The sequence below is a fragment of the Oryza brachyantha genome, chromosome 7, assembly GCF_000231095.2.
Source record: "Oryza brachyantha chromosome 7, ObraRS2, whole genome shotgun sequence".
NCBI classification, from domain to species: domain Eukaryota; kingdom Viridiplantae; phylum Streptophyta; class Magnoliopsida; order Poales; family Poaceae; genus Oryza; species Oryza brachyantha.
In genome coordinates this window covers 4923089-4945295 of record NC_023169.2, presented here as the reverse complement: position 1 = coordinate 4945295, position 22207 = coordinate 4923089, and the positions used below count along the sequence as shown (strand labels likewise).

The 22207-nt window shown below is 41.1% G+C and overlaps 2 protein-coding genes across 2 annotated transcripts; one reads left to right on the top strand and one right to left on the bottom strand.

The window, feature by feature from the left end:
• Positions 1–485: 485 nt before the first annotated feature.
• On the top strand, positions 486–2815 carry LOC102700073 (protein transport protein SEC13 homolog B-like). The gene is made up of 2 exons (XM_006657525.3): positions 486–576; positions 1486–2815. The coding sequence occupies exon 2, from the start codon at positions 1534–1536 to the stop codon at positions 2479–2481; it is 948 nt and encodes a 315-aa protein (XP_006657588.1). The 5' UTR covers positions 486–576; positions 1486–1533; the 3' UTR covers positions 2482–2815.
• A 14355-nt stretch (positions 2816–17170) lies between these two features.
• LOC102716147 (calreticulin) lies at positions 17171–21354 on the bottom strand. The gene is made up of 14 exons (XM_006658374.3): positions 21152–21354; positions 20017–20124; positions 19739–19931; positions 19399–19657; positions 19262–19318; positions 19003–19050; positions 18834–18920; positions 18689–18746; positions 18532–18599; positions 18355–18450; positions 18227–18274; positions 17682–17720; positions 17505–17594; positions 17171–17416 (listed from the first exon to the last, which is right to left on the bottom strand). Exons 1-14 carry the CDS (start codon positions 21264–21266, stop codon positions 17405–17407), a joined length of 1278 nt encoding a protein of 425 aa, XP_006658437.2. The 5' UTR covers positions 21267–21354; the 3' UTR covers positions 17171–17404.
• Positions 21355–22207: the final 853 nt, after the last annotated feature.

Below are 22207 nucleotides of genomic sequence, written 5' to 3'. Positions count from 1 at the left end.
TTTCTACTCGTTTTGTTTTATATTATAATAATATATTTTGACTTTACCTAGATACATCCGGAGATACATATATATGTTTTATATAATTATATCTAAAATTATTAGTATCCATATAAATCTAGAAACAACCATAATATCTTGTAATATGAAACAGATGTAATACTAGTCGATAAATACACGTACGTTGCTACAAGATATCAAAATACTGAGTTACACAGTCTTCTCTAGAATCATACTGACCATGCCATTCTTTCTAAATTCTAAATTTCTCCATCGAATCAACACATCATCGTAAAAGAGAAAACAACGAAAATTCACAAGCGAATGAATATGCGCGGAAAATAAAAATAAAAAATAAATAGGCCCAAAACATTTTGATCCGGCCCATTAACTCTCGCGTGGGCCTGGCCCACTTCGCGCGTTAAGCCACCCCAGCCAACTCTCTCGCTCTTCCTCCCCTCGGCTTCGCTCTCGCTCTCGCTTCGGTCTCCTCCTCCTCCTCCTCCTCGTCGCGCGAGCGCGAGCTCGCCCGCCGCCTGCGCCGATCTGCCGCCCGCCGGTGCTGCGTCCTCACCGGTGAGCATCCATATTTCTCATCTCTCTTCTATCTACGCACTCTTTTGTTGCTCTTCTGGGGATTTGCATCATGAACCCTAGATAGGTTCTCCTCCAGATCTGGAAGCTTCCCTCTTTGTTTGCCTTAACCTTAGTACTTTGTTCCCAAGAGGTTTAAATTTGGGGGCTAGATCTTCCACTGGGATGGGGTGTGGGTGTAGGTAGGTCACGCCAGATCGCCCTCCAACTCCTCCTGACGTTGATTGCGTGTTGAGCCTTAGGTGTTGGCACTTTGTGAATGGAAGAATCAGAATTGAATAGACTTGGCGCTGTGAAATTTTCAGATCATAGGCCTAGGAACTTTTGTTCTTCCCATGCTTGTGGAATGCTTCTGTTCAGCAGATCCAATGCCATTTGCTGAACGCGTTTTCATTTTTCAGTTGCGAGCTCACTGGTTATGATTCATTCATTCATGAGGTTATCTGAAGCGACCAACTTTTATCATCGATGCTCTTATGTGTGTATTAGGAGTTTGGTCCTACGTATCCTTCTACATGAATGTGGTTTGCCACAGGTTTAACAATTAGTGAATCATTGTCTACGAATACTGGCCCTCGAGCATTCCCTTTTAAATCATCGTCTCAATACTTGTTTGCAGTCTCGCTCCATTCGATTCCACTGTTGATGATGTTACGAGGTGATGATGTACCAACATTGTTCTATTGCATTCCATTTCTGTCTCTTTGGGAGTATGATAAAAATGGTGTTTAGATGTACTACCAGCTTCTTTAGTAAGCTTGTGAGGTGACAATTCCTTTGTTCTTGTCAACCCCTTTAGCGCACTTCGGGTTGGATTCTATTACCCAGTTAGCACTTTTAGGCTGCTATTCCCATCAACTGGTGATGAAACTTGTATTTAATTGTATGCAGAATCGTGAAGGAGCATTTGGAGGTTGTGGCACGGTTTAAGTTGGAAACATGTTGTCGAAGAAAATAGAGTTGGACCACAAGGACATGGTCCATGATTCAGCTATCGACTACTATGGCAAGCGCCTTGCGACTGCCTCCTCAGACTCCACTGTCAAGATTTCTACCATTGGCGGCAAATCTGCCCCATCCCATCTCCTTGCGACACTCAGTGGGCACTATGGCCCTGTGTGGTGTGTTGCATGGGCCCATCCTAAGTATGGTACTATCCTTGCATCCTGCAGCTATGATGGACGTGTGATCATTTGGAAGGAGGGTGCTGGTGGTCACTGGTCTCAAGCCCATGTATTCGCTGACCACAAGTCCTCTGTCAACTCCATCGCTTGGGCCCCATATGAGGTTGGTCTTTGTCTTGCCTGTGCATCTTCTGATGGAACCATTTCTGTCATGACTATGCGAGCTGATGGGGGATGGGATACCGCAAGGATTGAGCGAGCTCACCCTGTTGGTGTGACAGCAATCTCCTGGGCTCCAGCAACGGCACTGGGTTCTCTGGCTGGTCCAGGAGAGCTTGTGTATAAGCTTGTCTCTGGTGGTTTTGACTCAGTTGTTAAGGTCTGGGGATTTGTCGATGGTGGCTGGAAACTGGACAGCGCTCTTCCTTCAGATGTGCACACAGACTGTGTGAGAGATGTTGCATGGGCACCAGTGTTGGGCTCAGCTAAGTCGACCATCGCCAGTGCTTCTCAAGATGGAAAGGTTGTGATTTGGACCAGAGGGAAAGCTGGAGATAAGTGGGAGGGAAAGATTATGCATGACTTTGGATCCCCTGTTTGGAGGGTTTCTTGGTCCTTGACTGGAAACATATTATCTGTGGCGGCTGGTGAGAACAACATTACACTGTGGAAGCAAGCATCAGATGGACAATGGGAAGAAGTGATGAAGGTCGAGCCAACAAAGCCGGAGTCATCGGAAGAGGTGAAGAAGGTTGAGCAGTAGGGAGATTATGTGACAGATTCAGTTTTCTTGCATATTTGCATTTTGATAAGTTTCTGCCACACCGTTTTTGCAAGCATACCGAGGAACATTCCCATCGCTTATTGTTAGTACTTGGTGCCATTACATCAGCTGGTTTTATGCTTTGGATGGGTTGTGCTTTAGAATGCAACATTTTTTTCTGATTGATGTACCTATTCGGTTCTGTATATCTTTTAACTTCGTTTCCGTCGTTGTTGAACATCACAGCTATTGCAAGTGTTATCATGTACTGGAACCTTGGCTTTCCTCTAATGTTCGTTATGCTATGTTAAATTGCAGCGAGTTGCAGAACCTATGCAGGATGTGTTTTTGTTAGTATTGCTGGCTCGAGCGCTGTTTGTTCATTGCCTAGTTCTTCTGTTGCCGGGCTGGGAGGAACGTGTTGTGCCTTGTACGCGTGTAGGACTGTTTTATTGAGATCAAGGAGAAACCTCAAGGCAGTGCATAACTGTAGACAATAGTGATTCTTTTTCGAAAGAATGCTTCAGTTTTCATTTGCAAAGAGTGGAAATTGATGGTTAGAGAATGACAGAAATTTAGTGAATACGTTGTGCAACGAGTTTCTTTGACTGGGACTGGCGATGGTAATAGGCAAGGTTTTTAATATGAATATGTTATAAAAAGGTATTTATTTGACCTCGTGAATGTAGTCGTCATGCATTTAAGATCAAGGTAATAACCATGGTTAAATTCATGAATCAACCTTATTGCATGAATTAGCCTAATTGACATCTTTAGAATTGATATATTACACTAATGCCTAGAATTAACTAGGTTTGTAATCTTCCTATATATAAGGGACCTTGCGATCAATAAGAAATGATTAATTCACTATTCATATCTCTCATTGGAAGCTATCTCTATCTCTACATTTTTGTTCCTTAACATGTTATCAACAGCTATAAGAAATTGATCAAGAAAAAAGGAGGTGAAGAAACCACCGGCAACTTGAAGGGTCAGATGGCAACCAAAGAGTTTGGTATCCTCGCTCTTGATGGTTTCAATTTCCTTGCTTGTGCGATGTATGTCAAAGTGAATCTGTCAACACTCAAACTATATAGATGTATAGATGAAAGTATTGTTACCCCCTCTAACATGTCCAGATACTTTGCCTTGAAAGTGACGAGAAATCATATCCATTAGGATTTAAAAATGGAGTACACGTAGGATGAGGACCCATGTGCTTTGTGGACATCTCTCAAATCAATATGAACAATCTAAAACTATTATACTCCTAAAGTCAACGCATGAGTAGAACCATTCATGCCTATAGATTTTAAAACTATAGACGAGTTCAACTATGTTGTTCATAAGATATGATCTACACTCTGATTTTACGAGAAACAACAGTCTGATGTGGAGAAAATTAAGTTTACTCTATCTACAACGCTCCAGTCAAAAAAGATCATTACTCAATAATATCAAGAGAAGAATTTCACTATCTACTATTCGCTCATTCTGACATGGAAACAGACACAAAAGAGCCATAAGCTCACTATATGGAACTCAAACTAGCGCCCATTGTGGAACTCAAACCCGCGCCTATTGGATACTACACCACTATCTAAAGTACATGATATATACCGAATGGGAATACACAGACTGAAAATTCCTCATGGGAGGACAAGCGCAAGAGAGTCAAAAAGGCACGTGGGAATGTCCAAGAGAGGAAAGACATTTCTAAGCCCAAATATGATAGTGGTAACAAGACCGTTTGCTTCAAATGTGGTTGCTATAATCATATTGCTAAGAAGTACATGATCCTAAGCATCTTGTTGATCTATACATGAACTTTATGGGTCATACACAGAAGACCTAGAAGTATGAAGCACACTTTGCTTCTCGAGTGCTACAAACTATAGTTATGGACCCAACCAAGCAACACCAAGACTCCGCCAAGCGAAGAGGCAGGCTCTATGGACATCAATGACATGCTCATAGAATACGCTTTCAATGACATTTTTGGAGATCTCAAATAGGCTACATAGCTTTAGTGTTTAAATATGCAAAAGTAATCCTAGTAATAAAATCATGATGTTGCTACCCCTATTCATCAGTTGTAATATTGCACCTGCTATCTTAATATATTTATAAGTGTTTTTCTATATTTTGCTTTTATTCTTATGAACTTAAATTATATATTATATAGATTGTTACAGGAGTCAATCCAATGGAAGAAGAGATGTGCCTAGTGGATAGTTATACCACTAATATTGTATTTAGTGAAGTCAAAATTTTCTAAACTCTCACAAAGAAAGAATGACAAGTTTTGACCATTATAGGACGCAATGCTATGATTGTTTGTTCCGGTAGTGCTACTGTCATACTTCCAATGCATACACAAATAAATATTGTTGTGACCTTGCGTCATGAACATAAAAACGTATATGCAACTATGGAAAAGTCAGTCGTACATACACACAAGAAGTTCGAGTAGGCGATGTTCAAAATGCCTCGGCTCTATATATCTCATTAACCTTGATCTTTACAGGATGGGGGTACGAGTTTTTATAGCGCTGGAAAACCCCTAGTACAGTTACCTAAATACCCGTGGATAGTTACTAATAGAGCCTAAGGGTATTAGGGTAAAATCTCTAGCTTCTTGGGGACCACAATGCCAGATGTCTTCAGTACTCGAGTGCACTTGAGTGATGGTCCCCAGTAATCTTGACGAGAATATTTCTTGGAATCGTGACGAGCAAGTTTTCTCCATACTTCGTCTTGGACCAAATTACCGAGGGGTGCTAGTAGTGCCTAAGTGTCCTGCTCGAATACTGAGGCATCTTGGTCGAACATGCCACGGGGGCATGATGCTCGAATACCAAGGCATCTTGGCGAGAGCATATTGGTGCTCGAGCTCGCCTTTCCCCTCACCCTTTCGAATAGGCGTAGGAGAAAAGTTTTCGAATTCGACACTTAGTATTTGAATTCGACCGACTACGCCGAGCACTTAGAAAAATTTTTAGGCGAGAGCATCTTGGTGCTCGAGCTCGCCTTCCCCTCACCCTTTTGAATAGACGTAGGAGAATAGTTTTCGAGTTCGACACTTAGTATTTGAATTCGACCTAAGCACCAAGCGTGTTTTCGACTATGCCGAGCACTTAGAAAAAGAAATTTTTGGCGAGAGCATATTGGTGCTCGAGCTCGCCTTTCCCCTCACCCTTTTGAATACGCGTAGGAAAAATAGATGTTTTCGAACTCGAAGTGAATATTCCAATTCGACATAAGCGCCAAGTGCATTTCAACTAAGCTGAACACTTAGAAAAAATTTTTTAGGCGAGAGTATATTGGTGCTCGAGCTCGCCTTTCCCCTCACCCTTTCGAATAGGCGTAGGAGAAAAGTTTTCGAATTCGACACTTAGTATTTGAATTCGACCTAAGCGCCAAGCGTGTTTTCGACTACGAGAGCACTTAGAAAAATTTTTAGGTGAGAGCATCTTGGTGCTCGAGCTCGCCTTCCCCTCACCCTTTTGAATAGGCGTAGGAGAATAGTTTTCGAATTCGACACTTAGTATTTGAATTCGACCTAAGTGCCAAGCGTGTTTTTGACTAAGCCGAGCACTTAGAAAAAGAAATTTTAGGCGACAGCATATTGGTGCTCGAGCTCGCCTTTCCCCTCACCCTTTCGAATAGGCGTAGGGGAAAAGTTTTCGAGTTCGACACGAGCACTAGTATTTGTATATGGCCTAAAATTTTTCGCCCTCATGTTGCTGAATGAATATATTGTTCTAGATATTTGCAGTTGGTGTCATCTTGTTAAGGCAATGTGTTGTAGTTGCACATTGTAAAAGTTTTTCTCACCTTGCTGAGAGAATATACTTTTGTGCATAGTGACAAGTTTTTGCCCTCATTTTATTGGGGAATATGTTTTTTATGAATATTGAAGAATTACTTAGCCTTATCTTGTTGAGGCAATATGATTTAGCTGTACATTATTGAGTTCTTGCCCTCATCTTATTGAGGGAATATGCTTGTTTTGCATATTCAAGAATTTTTTTAGCCACATCTTGTTGAGGCAATGTGTTTTTGCTGCACATTGTTGAATTCTTTTCCTCATCTTGTTGAGGGAATATGCTTCTTGTGCATATTCAAGAATTTTGTAGCCTCATCCTGTTGAGGCAATGTGCTTGAGCTGCACATTGTTGAATTCTTTCCCTCATCTTGTTGAGGGAATATGCTTTTGATGCATATTGAAGAATTTTTTTAGCCTTATCTTGTTGAGGCAATGTGCTTTAGCCGCACATTGTTGAATTTTCTTCCTCATCTTGTTGACGGAATATGCTTCTTGTGCATATTCAAGAATTTTGTAGCCTCATCTTGTTGAGACAATGTGCTTGAGCTATTTGTTGAATTTTTTCCCTCATGTTGTTGAGGGAATATGCTTCTGATGCATATTGAAGAATTTTTTAGCCTCATCTTGTTGAGAAAATGTGCTTTAGCCGCACATTGTTGAATTCTTTTCCTCATCTTGTTGAGGAAATATGCTTCTTGTGCATATTCAAGAATTTTGTAGTCTCATCTTGTTGAAGCAATGTGCTTGAGCTGCACATTGTTGAATTATTGACCTCATCTTGCTAAGGGAATATGCTTTTATACAGTTACTCATTAATCACTTTGTATTTGTGGGCTACTGTTTTTATTCTTTTTTTGCTTCTACTTGGTTTTCCAGAAGTTCTGTACTTACCAAGTATTTAAGTATTAGCTCCCTTCAGTCTTTCTGGGCATGTTCTATGCATGCGACTTGTTCCGCTCTGGACTCACTTGAGCTTGTCAGCTTGTCAAAGAATGAATTTTCCAAGGGTTCACCTAGTGATGCTACACGTGTCAACTCGTCAGCTTCACTATTCTCTCCTCTTGGTATTGCTTTTACGGTTATTCCTGCAAAGTGCTTACCATTGTTTCTCACTTCTTACACGTACCTTTGCATTGTTTCATCCTTAGCTTCAAATGTTTTACTGAAGTGGCCCGCCACTAACTTGTAATCTGTCTTAATCAACAACCTTTTAGCCCCTAGTGCTTTTGCTTCCTCATGCCTTTCTCATGGCTAGCAATATTCCTTCATATTTTGCCATGTGTTTTGGTAGAGGGGAAAAATATTTGCACAGAATAGTGTAGTGTTTGCATCATTGACGTTTTGATCACTACTGCAGCCCCTGCACCTTTGTCATTACCGGATCCATCCAAGTATATGACCCATGGCTTTTCCTCCTCATCAGACTTTTTAGCTTCACTTGAAGTCCATTCTGCCACGAAGTCCGCTAGTACTTGCGACTTGATAGAGGTTCTTGCAACATACTTTAGTTCAAACGGACTTAACTCCATCGCCTATTTTGCAATTCTCCCCGTTGCCTACTTGTTTCCTATGATTTCTTCCAAGGGATGTGAAGATGGAATCTTGATGTCATGCACCATGAAGTAGTGCTTCAACTTCCTAGATGCCATGACAATGGCTTATACGAGTTTTTCCATCTTTGAGTACCTCATTTTGGCGCCTTGCAGTGTTTCTGATACAAAGTATATTGGTATTTGCTTATTCTCTTGCTCTTGCACCAGTACTGCCCTAACTGTTTCCATGGTGGCTGCCACATACAACAATAGTTGTTCTCCTGGCTTTGAACTTGCTAGAGCTGGCATATTGTGCAGGTAGCGCTTGATATTGTCAAATGCTTGTTGACATTCCGTCGTCTAGTTGAATTCTGCCACTCCCCTCAAGGTTTTGAAAAATGACATACTTTTTTCTGCATATCTTGCCAAGAATCGGCTTAGAGAGGTTAATCTTTCTTTGAGGCGTAGCACTTTCCTTGCATTTCTAGGTAGTTCTATTTATTGAGTTCTTCTATCTTTTCTGGGTTTGCTTCTATTCCACTTTTGGTTACCAAGAACCCGAGCAACTTGTTAGCCTGGACACCAAATACACATTTTTCTGGATTCAACTTCATTCATGCCTTTCTCAAGTTGCTGAAGTTTCTTGTAGATGCTTTCGATGAGTTGTTGCCTTCCCACTTTTCATCACTATGTCATCGACATATGCTTCCTCATTTCTTCCAAGCCGACAAGCTAGCACTTTGGCCACTAGCCTTGCAAACGTAGCACCTGTGTCTTTCAGGCCAAATGGCATTCTGGCAAAACAATATGTTCCGAAAGGCGTGATGAATGATGTTTTCTCTTTATTTTCCCGTACCATAAACACTTGATGGTACCCTAAATCTACCGGTTGGTCAATTCGAGAGAGTGGGAAATCGTCCTTTAGACATGCCTTGTTCAGGTCTGTGAAGTCTATGCATATTCTTCATTTGCCATTTGACTTCTTGACCAATACTAGATTTGCCAACCATTCTGGGTGCATGACTTCTCTTATAACATGTGCTTTTAGAAACTTGTCTAAATCAACCTTTGCAACTGCTTGCCTGTCAGTTGATATTTTTCTCAACTTTTGTTTCTTCGGCTTGCATTCACTATTTACCGCAATCTCATGTTGTATCAAGTTTTTGCTTACCCCACCAAGCTCTTCTGCTAACCAGGCGAATTCATCCAAATTTGCCTTGATGACTTGTACGATATTATCTTCTTCTTACTTTGATAGGTTTTCCCCAATCAATATGCACTTTTCTGGGCTAGATTCATCTACTATCACCTGTTTTGTTTTTTCTTCTAGGGTTGGTCTTTTTGACTTGTAGGCATCTTGGCCAACATTCTTTTCTTACATGTTCATACTTCCTTACTTCTGCTCTTCCATATGGATTCCTCTGTTACTTGTGTTTCAATTATCTCATAATGTCTAGCTGCTAGTTGACTTCCTTGCACCTTTATCACACCTTGGGGTCCTGGCAGCTTCATGCATATGTAATTGTGGTGGATTACAACTTCAAACTTGTTGATTGCAGACCTCTCCAATATGGTGTTGTATTGGTATGAAACATCCACCGCATAAAAAACAACTTCATTTCTGATGTTAGCCCCTTGTCTAATTATAACCTCAAGGCCTATCTTGCCAATTGCTTCCACCTGCTGTCACCAAAGCCTTGCAATGGTATTTCTGATCTTGTCAATCTATCCAACAGTATTTGCATATTCTTGAATGCATCTAGGAAAAGGACATCTGCAGAACGTCCTCTATCAACCAACACTCTTCGAACCTCACATTGTGCTATGTCCAAAGATATAACCAAAGGGTCTTGATGTGGGAAAATTATCTCTTCTGCATCTTCTGGGCCAAATGATACCTCTTTGTGCATACGCATGCTTAGCATATTCGAAGCTTGTTTCCACATGGTATACTTGCCTTACGTATGCTTTTCTTTGTCTTTTTTATCCCATCCCTGAAGATGAGGCACCAATGATTGCATTGATGATTTGTTTTGGTGGTGCTTCAATTGCTTTCACCTTCATGACTTGAGGAGGTTCGATCAAATTTTGAGCATATTGCTGTTGATTTTGACGCTGTTGCCTATTCTGCAACCCTTGCACCTGCTTCTGATACAAGAAAAGGATTGTTCTACATTCCTCTGTCGTATGATTGGCTTGACCATGCAACGTGCAAAATTTCAAAGTACCGAATTGTCTGTTGCCATTTTGCTTGTTCTTGAAGTGGTTGTTGTTCTTGTTCTTGTTCCATTTCCACTGGTTAGGTTTTTCTGAATGTAATTGACTTATTTCTTGTCATTTTTGAAGCGCTTTCAAGATTTTTGAGCTTGATTGCATACAAGTCATATGACTCTTTCGGCTCTTCATATACACCAATGAGGTCTGCTTTGAACACATCCTTCATATGCTTCTAGGAGTGTATGAACATGGAGAGAAGCGTAGTGTACCATGATATGGCTACACCTTACACATTGTAGGAAGCATCTTGGCCTTTGTAACATCGTCTCCTCCGGCTGCCTCCACAGCGGTTTCGTATATTCTCAAGTACTCGCTTGGATTCGAGTCCTCCTTGAACTTGGTAATATTGGGTATCTTAAAATTTGTTGACCAAGATGCCAATTGTAACATTAGACTCAGCGGATTGGTATCCGATATCCCTCTCGTGTCTTGTACTTGCTGAGTTGGTATGTACATCTGCTGAGTTGATTGTGGCATGCTCATCTGACTTGCCTAGAACTGTTGTAAGTTCGCCAGTTGCTGAGGCGCTGGTTGCATTGGTTAGTACTGAGTGTGTTGGCCTTGCATACTAGGTATGTTGAAACCCCCATTAACCTCCTGTTGGAATGTTGAGAATTTGAGTTGTGGGACTTGGAATGTTGAGAATTTGAGTTATGCGAATTGGAGTGGTGGGAATTTGAGTGGTGTGAATCTGAGCTGTGGGAATCTGAGTCGAGGGAATCTGAGTTGTGGGAATGCATGAGCTCTGCAATTCTCTCAACCTCTGCAACTCCCTTTGCATTTCCTCGAACTGCTCTTTGTTCACCATGAGAGCCCCTTGGGATAGCAACATCTCTGCCAACTCGGTCTCAGTCAGCTCCCCACTCCTTGATGGACTTCTATCAGCTCCGTTTCCACTTTCCATATTCCGATTCATTGCTCATCTCGAGGTGTCCACTGGGCTAGGAGTGAAACCGTATCTGATTGGAGCTATCCTTTTTCTCCGAGGCCTTGGGTACATCTACCACTTGACTTCAACTTCTTGGAGACTTACGTCCCCACGGACAGCGCCAATGTTGTGACCTTGCGTCACGAACACAAAAACGTATATGTAACTATGGAAAAGTCAGTCGCACATATACACAAGAAGTTCAAGTAGGCGATGTTCAAAATGCCCCGGCTCTATATATCTCATTAACCTTGATCTTTACAGGATGGTGGTACGAGCTTTTATAGCCCTGGAGAACCCCTGGTACAGTTAACTAAATACCCGTGGGTAGTTACTAATAGAGCCTAAGGGTATTAGGGTAAAATCTCTAGCTTCTTGGGGACCACAATGCCAGATGTCTTCAGTACTCGAGTGCACTTGAGTGATGGTCCCCAGGAATCATGACGAGAATATTCCTTGGAATCGTGACGAGCAAGTTTTCTCCATACTTCGTCTTGGACCAAATTACCGAGGGGTGCTAGTAGTGCCTAAGTGTCCTGCTCGAATACCAACGCATCTTGGTCGAATATGCCACAGGGGCATGATGCTCGAATACCGAGGCATCTTGGTCGAACATGCCACGAAATTATGATGCTCGAATACCAAGGCATCTTGGTCAAACATGCCGTGGATGCATGATAGTCGAATACTAAAGCATCTTGGTCGAACATACCAAACGAGCGTATTGCCCCAACATGCCAAATGAGCGTATTGTCTCAACATGCCAAATGAGCATATTCAATCCACATTCCGGCGCACTGGGTAAATGGGACCCTATATCAACATGTATATACACCACAACTTATGACTGGCAAGTAGAATATTCTAACATGCAACTAGGTAGAATATCTCAACATGCAACTAGGTAGAATATTCCAATATGCCACTAGGTTGAATACTCCAACATGCTAATAGGTAGAATACTCCAACATGCTATTTCAACATGCTTAACTAAGTGGAATACTCCAACATGCTACTCACGCGCTTAGGCAAATAGGGTAAGGTGACCCTGCACCAACAAATATTGAGAAGGTATTATTGTATCGCTAGTCACGTCCTCTACTAAGTTATGGAGACATCCAGAAAATGGGATTCATGTGGAAACATATGATAAAAATAATGAGGATTTACTCCTCTTGACCAAAGATGATAGATATGGCAAATAGACACGTGAAAAGATGTTTCTCTCCTGTCTGGATTGTACTACACATATGCCAAACCCGTACCACTTGTTGCATACAAACTGATTTTTTAGGATGTGGATACATTCAAAACTTGATATGAATGCCTTGGCCATCCAGATATCGTGATGATGAAAAAAATCATGAGAATTCAAGTGGACATGGTACGAGCGACAGAAAATTCCTACAATCCTCAGATTTGGTGTGCATTTCATATGTGTATCTAGAAAATTAATTTTTAGACCCTCACATCTTAAATGAAGGATAAGAATGAACCACTAAAGTTTCTTGAACGCATTCAAGGTGATATTTGTGGCCTAGTCAACAATTGTCTAGGCTATTCAGGTACTTCATGGTTCTAAGAGAGACATCTAGAAAATGGTCTCATGTGTGTCTATTATCCACAAGGAACCATGTCTTTGCAAAATTGATTGCACAAGTCATCGGACTTAGAGTAAGTCAAATTGCACACTGGATAAAATCAATCAGTTTGGACAATGCTGTAAAATTTTCTTCCAAAGCCTTCAATGATAATTGTATGGCTTTTAGAATTTAAGTTCAACATTTTGTAGCATATGTTCATACACATAATGGTTTAGCTAAATCTCTTGTCAAGAGAATAAAACTCATTGCCTGACCACTATTGCAAAATTGTAACCTAGCAATCTCATGCTGAGGTCACACGGTCTTACATGCTAGTGACTTATTACAATTGCTCTCAACTACATATCATATAGCTTCCTTGTTGCAATTGATTCGTGGTCATCCTCCTAGTATTTTCCATCTGCAAAAATTCGGTTGCGCTATATACGTACCGATCTCACCACCAAAGTTTACATAAATGGGCCCTCATAGGAAAATAGGGATCTAAGTAGGGTATTTATCTCCATTGATCATTAAATACCTGGGTGCCCCTTATAGGGGATTTACTCACAATCTGGTACGCTGATGGTATCTTCAATGAAGAACATTTCCTAGCATTAGGGGGGTAATTCAAGTATCACATTGAATGCCTGGAAATAATTTGGGATTCCTTAGACACCCTAAAGGAGGATCCTCATACACATAATCCAAACTTCAAGTTCAAAAAATCATTGATTTGCATGTTGTTGCAAATAATTTGCCAGACTCATTTACTATTCGTAAAAGTGTCACAAAATCATACACTCCTACAAGGAATGTGCTAGAAAGAATAGATCTACCAAACAAAACTATTCAACTCCCTTCCTCAAAGAGAGCGGGAGAAGTGTGACAAATCCTCGCAAGTGCACGAGTAAATAGAGGAAAGATTTCTCTGACACAGTAAATTAAACTCAACCACAAGTTGAGAGGCACCAAGTGGATTTACCCAATCCATCCCCCACATCAACCGTGTACTCAATTTTTGATGATGGGACATTGGAACACCCCGATGTTGTCATATTGAGAAATGCTGAGCCATCAACTGGGGTACATGAAATTTCCATAAACTACGTTGAGTCTAGAGAATCATTCAATCATAAGACTATAATTTGTCGACATATACTTTGCCTCATCAATTGCAAATACCGTCCAAAATGATCCAGATTCAAAATCCATGGTTAAGTGAAAGAAGCACTCAGACTGGAACAAATAAAAAGAATCAATTAAAACAGAGTTAGCCCCCCTCAATAAAAAGAGGTATTGTTGACAGTGATACCTACACCTCCAAAAACCTTCCCTATGAGTTTCAAATAGGTTTTCATCTAAAGCGGAATGAGAACAATGAGGTGGTGAGATATAAGGCAAGGCTTGTAGCACAAGGATTCACGCGGAGACCCAACATTGATTTCAATCGAACATATTCTCTAGTCATGAGTGGAATTATGTTTTGATATTTACTATCAATGGCAATTCAAAAGCATCTATCTGTATAGTTGATGGAGATCATGACAATATATTTATATGGGTCAATAGATTCGGACATATATATGAAGGTTCCTAATGGGATCCCTACACCGAATAAAAATGCAAATCGCGATAATATTGTGTAAAGCTCAAAAGATCACTCTATGGTCTTAAATAATCAGGTAGAATGTGGTACAACAGGCTGGGTGAGTACCTTTTGCAGAAAGGTTATTCCAATAATGATGATTGCATGTGTGTTTTCATCAAAAGATATTCCATGAGATTTTGCATTATATTATTGTATGTAGATGATTTGAATATCATTGGCATTACATAAGATATTGATGCCTATAATCATCTTAAGACGAAGTTTGAGATGAAGGATTTTGGTAAAACCAGATTTTGCTTAGTTTGCAAATTGAGCGCCTTCACTCAGAAATTTTAGTGCATCAATTTATCCATGTCTAGAAATTATTGGAGAAATTCAATATAGGCAAAGCATATCCAAATAAAACTCCATGGTTGTTCGATCTCTCGATAAAGAAAATGACATTTTCCAACCACATGAGGAAGGAGAAGAGATAATAGGACAAGAATATCCCTATCTCAGTCTCATCAGAGCACTCATGTACCTTACAAATAATACCAGGCCTAACATTGTATTTGCAATAAATCGATTAGCACATAGTGCTGCTCTAACTAAGCATCATTGGACTAGAGGAAAACAAATCCATAGATACCTGAATAGTACTAAGGATAACGGCTTATTCTTTGAGAAAATTGATGATCCTACCTTGATTGATACATAGATGTTGGCTATATGTATGATCCCCACAATGCTAAATCATAGACATATTTTGTATTCCTTCATGGAGAAATTTTCATACCATGTAAGTCATCTAAACAAATATTAGTGGCTACCTCCACAAATCATTCTGAAATCATTGCACTATTTAAGGCATCACATGAATACATGTGTCTTCGTAGAATGATAAACCACATCGAACAATCTTATGGTATTGCTTCCTCAGAATAACCTACCATTATCTATGAAGACAATGTTGTTTATATTACACAGATGCAAACATGCTAAATCAAGAGAAATATCACCAAACATATTGCTCCTAAGTTGTTTTATTCCCATGAGCTTCAACAAAGTGGAGAAATAAACTTCTTATAGACAAAATCTTGTGATAATCTGGCAGATATCTTCACCAAGTCCCTAATTCCTTCCTTGTTTGAGAGATGTGTTAAGAGAATTGGTATGAGACATCTCAGATACTTGCAATCTTCAGGGAGAGACTCTCTGAACGATGGACCTTGTTAAACGCTTCACATTGTACTCTTTTATTTTATGACTTTTTACTATCAAGTTTTCTCATACAAGGTTTTTAATGAGATAATGATTGATGCAATCATGCAAACATATGCCTTCTCTCATGTTTTCTCCACAGGGTTTTTTCTAGAGATAAAATAAGGCTTGGATTACTCCTTAAACCTTGCAGGTTTATGATAAAGCAACTACCAGTCAAATTATTCCTATTTTTTTATATTTTTTAAATGAATTGAAGAACATGTTGATATCAAGGACTTGATCAAAATTAGGAGTGTTTACAAAAGGTCTTTATTTTACCTTGTCAATGGAACCGTCATGGATTTAAGATTATGATAACAACCATGGTTAAAGATAGGAATCGACCTTATTGCAAGGACATGAATTAGCCTATTTGCTGCCTTTAGAATGAGAATTGTTGTATTGCACTAATGCCTAGAATTAACTAGGTTTGTAATCTTGCTATATGTAAGGGACCTTGAGATAAATAAAAAAATGACTAATTCACTATTCACATCTCCCATTGGGAACCCTCTCAGTCTACATTTTCGTTTCTTAACGCAATAGCCATATATGGTCTTTTTTTACATATATAGTTTTACTTATGGACAAAAATACTTATATGTTGAGCAGGCAGTGCACCCTCTAACCCATTGATTTAAAAGACCCTCGTGCCTAACAAAATATATGAGTGGTCCAAGGCCCAATTATTACCAAACTATAGCATAAAACTTCTTTCACGACTCGATCTCTGCTTTAGTCGGGCTATATAGAATTATCATCTAATTTCTTGATTTTGCAACACGGCAGTATGGTTTGTTACTTGCTTTCAAATGTTAACGATCAAATCACTGTTACTTGACATAATGTTTATGATTGACTGTTGTATAATTATTATTGTTTTAAAATTACGAGTACTCTAAATTAGTGTTGCCCACATAGGCGTGGGTACACGAAGAATCCTTCATCCATTCAGATATAGGAAGAATCTTATACCCACTTGCGAGTGTAGGTGTTTGAGCTGAAATATTTAGTCATAACGAGTGTGGGCGTGTGTACGTAGAACGTAGGTAAGGAAACCCTACGAGTATATAGCCATCGTTATCTCCAGATGAGACCATTTCGCAACTCGCCTTATTTCCAGGCCAGCTGATAGGCCGACTCGGCTGGGGCCGCTGCTAGGTTAGGTTAATCCAAGTCTAACATGTCTTAAGCGTCTCGTAACCCATGTCTGTACATAACGAGAGGCCTATACAATTGAATGAGCTGTATGGTCTCATACGAGTCGCAATGGAACATCCGTCTATCGAGCATAAGGAATTCGGATCGAGCATCCGTCTATCCAATCGTGGGATAGCCAAGGCTGTTGGGGAGCCTGGAGCAACAGGGCTCGGAGCTTGTTGCCATGCTCACCTTTTTCCGGCACATATATATGTTCGTTCGATCTTGCATTCTAGCTATGGATCCTTCACTAGTTTCTATCGGTGGTTTTCCATCAGAAAACAAGAACATTCATTCATGATGCACAAAACACCGTAACCCCAAACGGAGGATCACGTTATAACATCCGTCAGTTCAGCGAATGCATCACCCCGCCACTCCGTATTTCGCGTTTGCGTTGTGCTACCACCGAAATCGCTTTCAACGGCAGAAAACAGCGTGAAACAGCACGCCCAACAACAGCACAGCAGGACGCACAACTATTGGGCAAAGATCTCTCTTGTTCAATTTAAGCTATCAGCTTTTTCATGTGGTGGAAAAATGACACTACAGAGAGCTACAAAGACCAAATTAACGTCCCTCAGCAATGCTCACCTACATAGCACTTTTTGTCAAGTTTCTGATCACGAAAAAAAGGGAACTTCATAACAATGGGAGAACTAACAAATCCTGGCATCGGCACGAAGGCGGCCTCCATTCTTCATCCTCACCATCTTAAAGCTCATCCTGGAAGAGGAAGACACAGGGAAGTTAGAGGAAATGCTTTATAATCTAGAACGTACAAGAAAATTTGTGCAACATGGCGGCAACTTACATGCTTGTCATCATCAGAATCCTTGCCATCTTCTGCATCAGAGTCAGCCTTGTCATCTTCAGCCTTGTCCTCGACTTCGGCATCATCATCCTGTGAAAATATAAATGATGTCCACGTTTAGATAAAGCCATCAAAAGAACAGCAGAGCATGGATGACGAAAATACGCAAAAACTTACATCTAGGTCATCATCGTCCTCACCGGCCTTGGAGGCTTCCTGTTAACAAGACATTGATTAATGATAATCAATAATAAGAAAACTGCATCAGCAAAAACAACCATAATGGCCATTCAGCAAAAGGAAAATATTTAAGCTGCTTAAGCTATGCAGGACAGGAGTAAGAATAAGAAGACATACAACAAAAATTCAAGTAACAAAGATACGGTCAGGTCAGGTCAGTTAAAGGTTTTGATCACATGAATATCATCAAAATCTCCAAACTACAACAAGGTAAAAAAGAAAACAAAAATTTTGCACACATCAGCTAATGGTTTTGATGACATGCAAACATAATCCTAGTGGAAGTGATGTCCAATAGAATTCTGGGTATGTCAAACAAAGATGGCCCACTGATAATCAGTGAACTAGGTTCATGTCAACAAATATCAATAAGCACAGAAAAGACAGTGACATGGATCAGAAATCAAATGCCATGGCAAGGACAATTATAAATCCATTAATATACACCTCAAACAAGAACGTTATATGGTGAAGGAATTTACCTCCTCTTCCTTCTTTTTCTCTGCCTCGTCAAAAGCAGCCTTCTCAGCCTGCAAAATTAACTAACGTTAGTGCATATATTCAACAACTAAACGATCACATTATAAAAGCTTGATAAAGGATAACATACATCCTTGTGCTTGGCCCATGTCTCATCTGCGAATGTCTTGGCCAACTCAGGGTCATCAGTAATAAGAATGTTGTCAAACAGAGTTCCTGATTTGACCTGTTGATAGAAGAGAAAAGGCTAACTAATTCTGTATGTATTCCTAACTAGGCTCCAGAATACATAGGGTTCAGCACAAACCTGCCACAACTCAATGCCAATGTACTTCAGGCTGTCAAAAGCATAGATATATGGGTCATCCTTGAAGTCTGTGAGCCACAAATGAAAACAGTTTAGATGCATAGTTCAATATCTGAATAGTGTGTAATACCAAGTTGTTCAATTAAAGGGAATGTACCAGGGTTGTCAATCATAGGTGCCTTCCATTTGCCCTGGTAGTTAGGGTTCTTGATTTTCTGATAAATGAATCATGTTAGTGTCAGAAACTAGGAAATACAACGCTGATTTAAGTGTTTCTGCATCAGTAAACAGAATATTCATACCTTTTGCTTCCATGGTCCCTTGTACTCAGGGTTTGGAATGGTTGGAGCAGTCCATTCACCATCTTCCTCATCATCCCAATCCTCCGGCTGCAGAAAACGCAACAAACAATTTAAAAACCTAGAATGTCACTCATCATAGATAACATAAAGTGAAGTAACAGTTATGTACCTTCTTAGCATCAGGGTCCGGGATTTCCTTGGGAATATCATCATAGCCCTGAAGAAATCACAAGTCATTACACAGAAAATAACATGTAGCTTCTTTCTAGCTTCTAGCATCACTTCTTAAATCAATTCAAATAAGTATTACAAGAGCATATTATATAGTGCAAATGCTTTCAATTCAGGACAGGTAAGTTTCCAGTTTCTTATTCATGCAAGACACAAAAGATATTGTACACTTCTACAAGAAATAAAGGAAATACTACCTCTGGCTTCTTGTCCTCAGGATCAGGAATGTACTCCTTGTCATCCCAGTCCTCTGGCTATAATCATAAGGCACTATCTTAACACTTGGAAGACTTAAAAAGGCAATCAAAGAAACTAGGAATATGCAAAAACATACCTTCTTAGCCTCTGGGTCCTTGATTTGCTTTGGAGGAAGGATATCCCAGTGCTCATAGACGCTGCCAGATTGCTTCTCAACATTGTCAATGAGAATGGTGTATGTAGCATCAGGATGGATGATCAAAGTGTACACGTGAGACAGCTGATCAGTCTCGCAGGGCACATCCTTCTTGATCAAATGGTTCTTGTCATTCTTAGTAAGGATAGTATGAACCTTCTTGGTGCTGTAACCACAGATGTCTGGTCCAAACATAATGCTGCATTCAAAAGCATTAGTTAGATAACCACTAATCATGAGATTCTTGAGCATCAGAACAAGAATAGAGGAAAATAGTTACCTGTAGGGTGTGTCCCCACCAAATTTCTTCTGGTCAACATCACCACCAAGCAACTTGACGTATCCACCACCACAGTCAAGTTTCTGCTCATGCTTTACAGAGAACTGCAGCACCAGGGTCTTGTCCTTGTTGCTGAATTCAGGGTACTCTGCCGAAATAGCATAGAACCTGTAGTCCTCAGAGGTTTGGATACCTGCAACAAGAAACATATTTCAGTAACTAGTAGCAAAGTCATCAAGGTTAGTTTTGAATGAGGTGCATGGGGTCTTCTGATTCACCTTTGTCCTCAGGATCTCCATTCCACTTTCCAGATGTGTGGTTCCATTCACCAGCCATGTTCTCATCCTTCTTCCAATCTGACTTGACCCACCGACTTTCCCATCCATCTGTGCACACAACAGAATCCCATTTAGATAACACGAAACCCCATATTAAGTACATCATATGCAGTACCAGCAAATGGTCATGCGAATTCATCATTTGCTCAGAGATGTCTTCTAAACACTTTGTAAGGAGAAATTTTGACGGCAGAGAATCAATCCAGGTCTCCACGTGCTAATTATGGATCACCAGAAATACACTAGGGAACAAATAAACTATAACTCCAAAAAACTGAAGGGCAAAACGAGCCAGGTTCATAATGCCACACGCAAATAAGTGATAGTAGATCACATTCTAATGAGCAAGACAAATGATGACCATCATGAGTGGCAAACTCTCACTAGTATGCAACTAATCTAGCACTAACACAGGCAGATCTTAAACATTTAATCATATTCTGGTTAAACAGATGGAACAGAAAAATCACACAATACATATGAAGCATAAGTATCAAACATGAAACACTAACAAGTCATGACTCTAGAATTTTCACATTTCGCAGTACAAAAATGAAGTAAAATTCACTACATTATACAGCGGAATACCAACAACCCCCTAAGATATGGTGTCCAGACCTACTGATCATATACCAAAAAACCCAAAATTCTTCGATCGAGTCAACCCGACAGCCACGTTGTTCCAGAACTAAGCGCAATCCATAACTAATTGAGGTAAAGCAGATCTACAAAGAGGACGCTCACAGCAGTAGACGACAGCACTAGATCCCACGAGCAAATGCACGTCAGATCAATCAGATCCTCCATATCAAAGTAGCAACCATCCAAAATGGCGAGCCAAACCACCCAATTCATCGCCTAACTCTCCAGATCCCTAACAACCAGCACGCCTCCAAGACGTCCACTAAACCCCCAGAAAAATCACAAAAACCCAACCACAGATCCAAACAAACTACCACCACCACGCGACGCGCACCTTTTCCCTCCCCACTACATCCAAGCCCGAGAGCCGCACGACACAACGGAACCAGATCAGATCGAGAAGGGGATCAGGAGGCGGCCCAAGTCAAGTCACCTTCGAACTTCTCCTGGAAGAAGACCTCGCCGGCGACCGCGGCGACGGACGCCAGCGCCAGCGCGAGCGCGAGCGCCGCCGCGGCGGAGGAGGACCTCGCGCGGATCGTCGCCATCCCACACCACGTACCGGAAACTTCTAGAAGCTTCCGATCCGATCCGCCCACTCTCTCGGCCTCGTCGTATCGGCTGCAGCGGCGGAAGCGCGAGCGCGAGCGGGGAGCTTAATAGCAGCGGCCAGCGGGTTGGGTTTTAGGCGTCCGCTCACCCACCCGGTGGGCTCACCGCGGCGCGCCCCGTTCGACTGACGGGTGGGCCCGCATGAGGTGACGGCAACCGCGGCGTCCACGCTGGCGCCGGTGGGCCAGGGGCGGCGGCCAATGGGGTGGCGCGTGTGCGGGGTTCGGCCAGTGGCATCGCGCCACGTGGAAACTTCGACGTGTTTAGGGGGGGGTGCGGGTAGGTCGACGGTGCGTGGCAACGGCCGTCGGGAATAGTAAAATGGGCCACGGTGCGTGTGCATGGGCGGATCGACCGATGGGGTAGTAGTAGGTAGGTGACGCGCCGGGACCGGGGGATGGGCCCACCTGTCATCCTCCGTGAGCGGGTGAGAAATAGGCATGCGGATGCTGATTTATATTCGCATCTCCCGCTTCCTGCGGTACTGCACTAGTCGACCTTCCTAGTTTTTACCTTCAAGCTCGTCGTAAGACGCAGAAAAAAAATAATAAAACTTAGTTTTAATAAGGCGTAATTTATTTCGGTTTTCATTTTAAATTGCTAAGGATATATATAAATTTTATGTATAGAACACATTTTTGTCAATAATAAATCCTTACATTGCATAATCAGTGGTAGATATGGCTAGCGAGATTAGGAGGGTCTGAATAAGTTAAATAAAGATTTAGCATCTCTTTCTATTGATTTTTGCTATAAAATTTTAAGGAGATCTTCGTGGTAGCGCCAACAACTTTAACGGGGATAGGGGCTCGAGCCCCCGCCGCCCCCATGTTAAATCCCAGTATGAGTGAAATAGTGATACTATCAAGGGGCAATT

Excerpts from the sequence above, each read along its gene's own strand:
- LOC102700073 (XM_006657525.3), top strand. The coding sequence starts at position 1,534 with ATGTTGTCGAAGAAAATAGAGTTGGACCACAAGGACATGGTCCATGAT.
- LOC102716147 (XM_006658374.3), bottom strand. The coding sequence starts at position 21,266 with ATGGCGACGATCCGCGCGAGGTCCTCCTCCGCCGCGGCGGCGCTCGCG. Across the intron at positions 20,125-21,151 it reads CTTCCAGGAGAAGTTCGAAG|ATGGATGGGAAAGTCGGTGG; the intron begins GTGACTTGACTT and ends TTGTGTGCACAG. Across the intron at positions 17,721-18,226 it reads AGAAAAAGAAGGAAGAGGAG|GAAGCCTCCAAGGCCGGTGA; the intron begins GTAAATTCCTTC and ends TCTTGTTAACAG.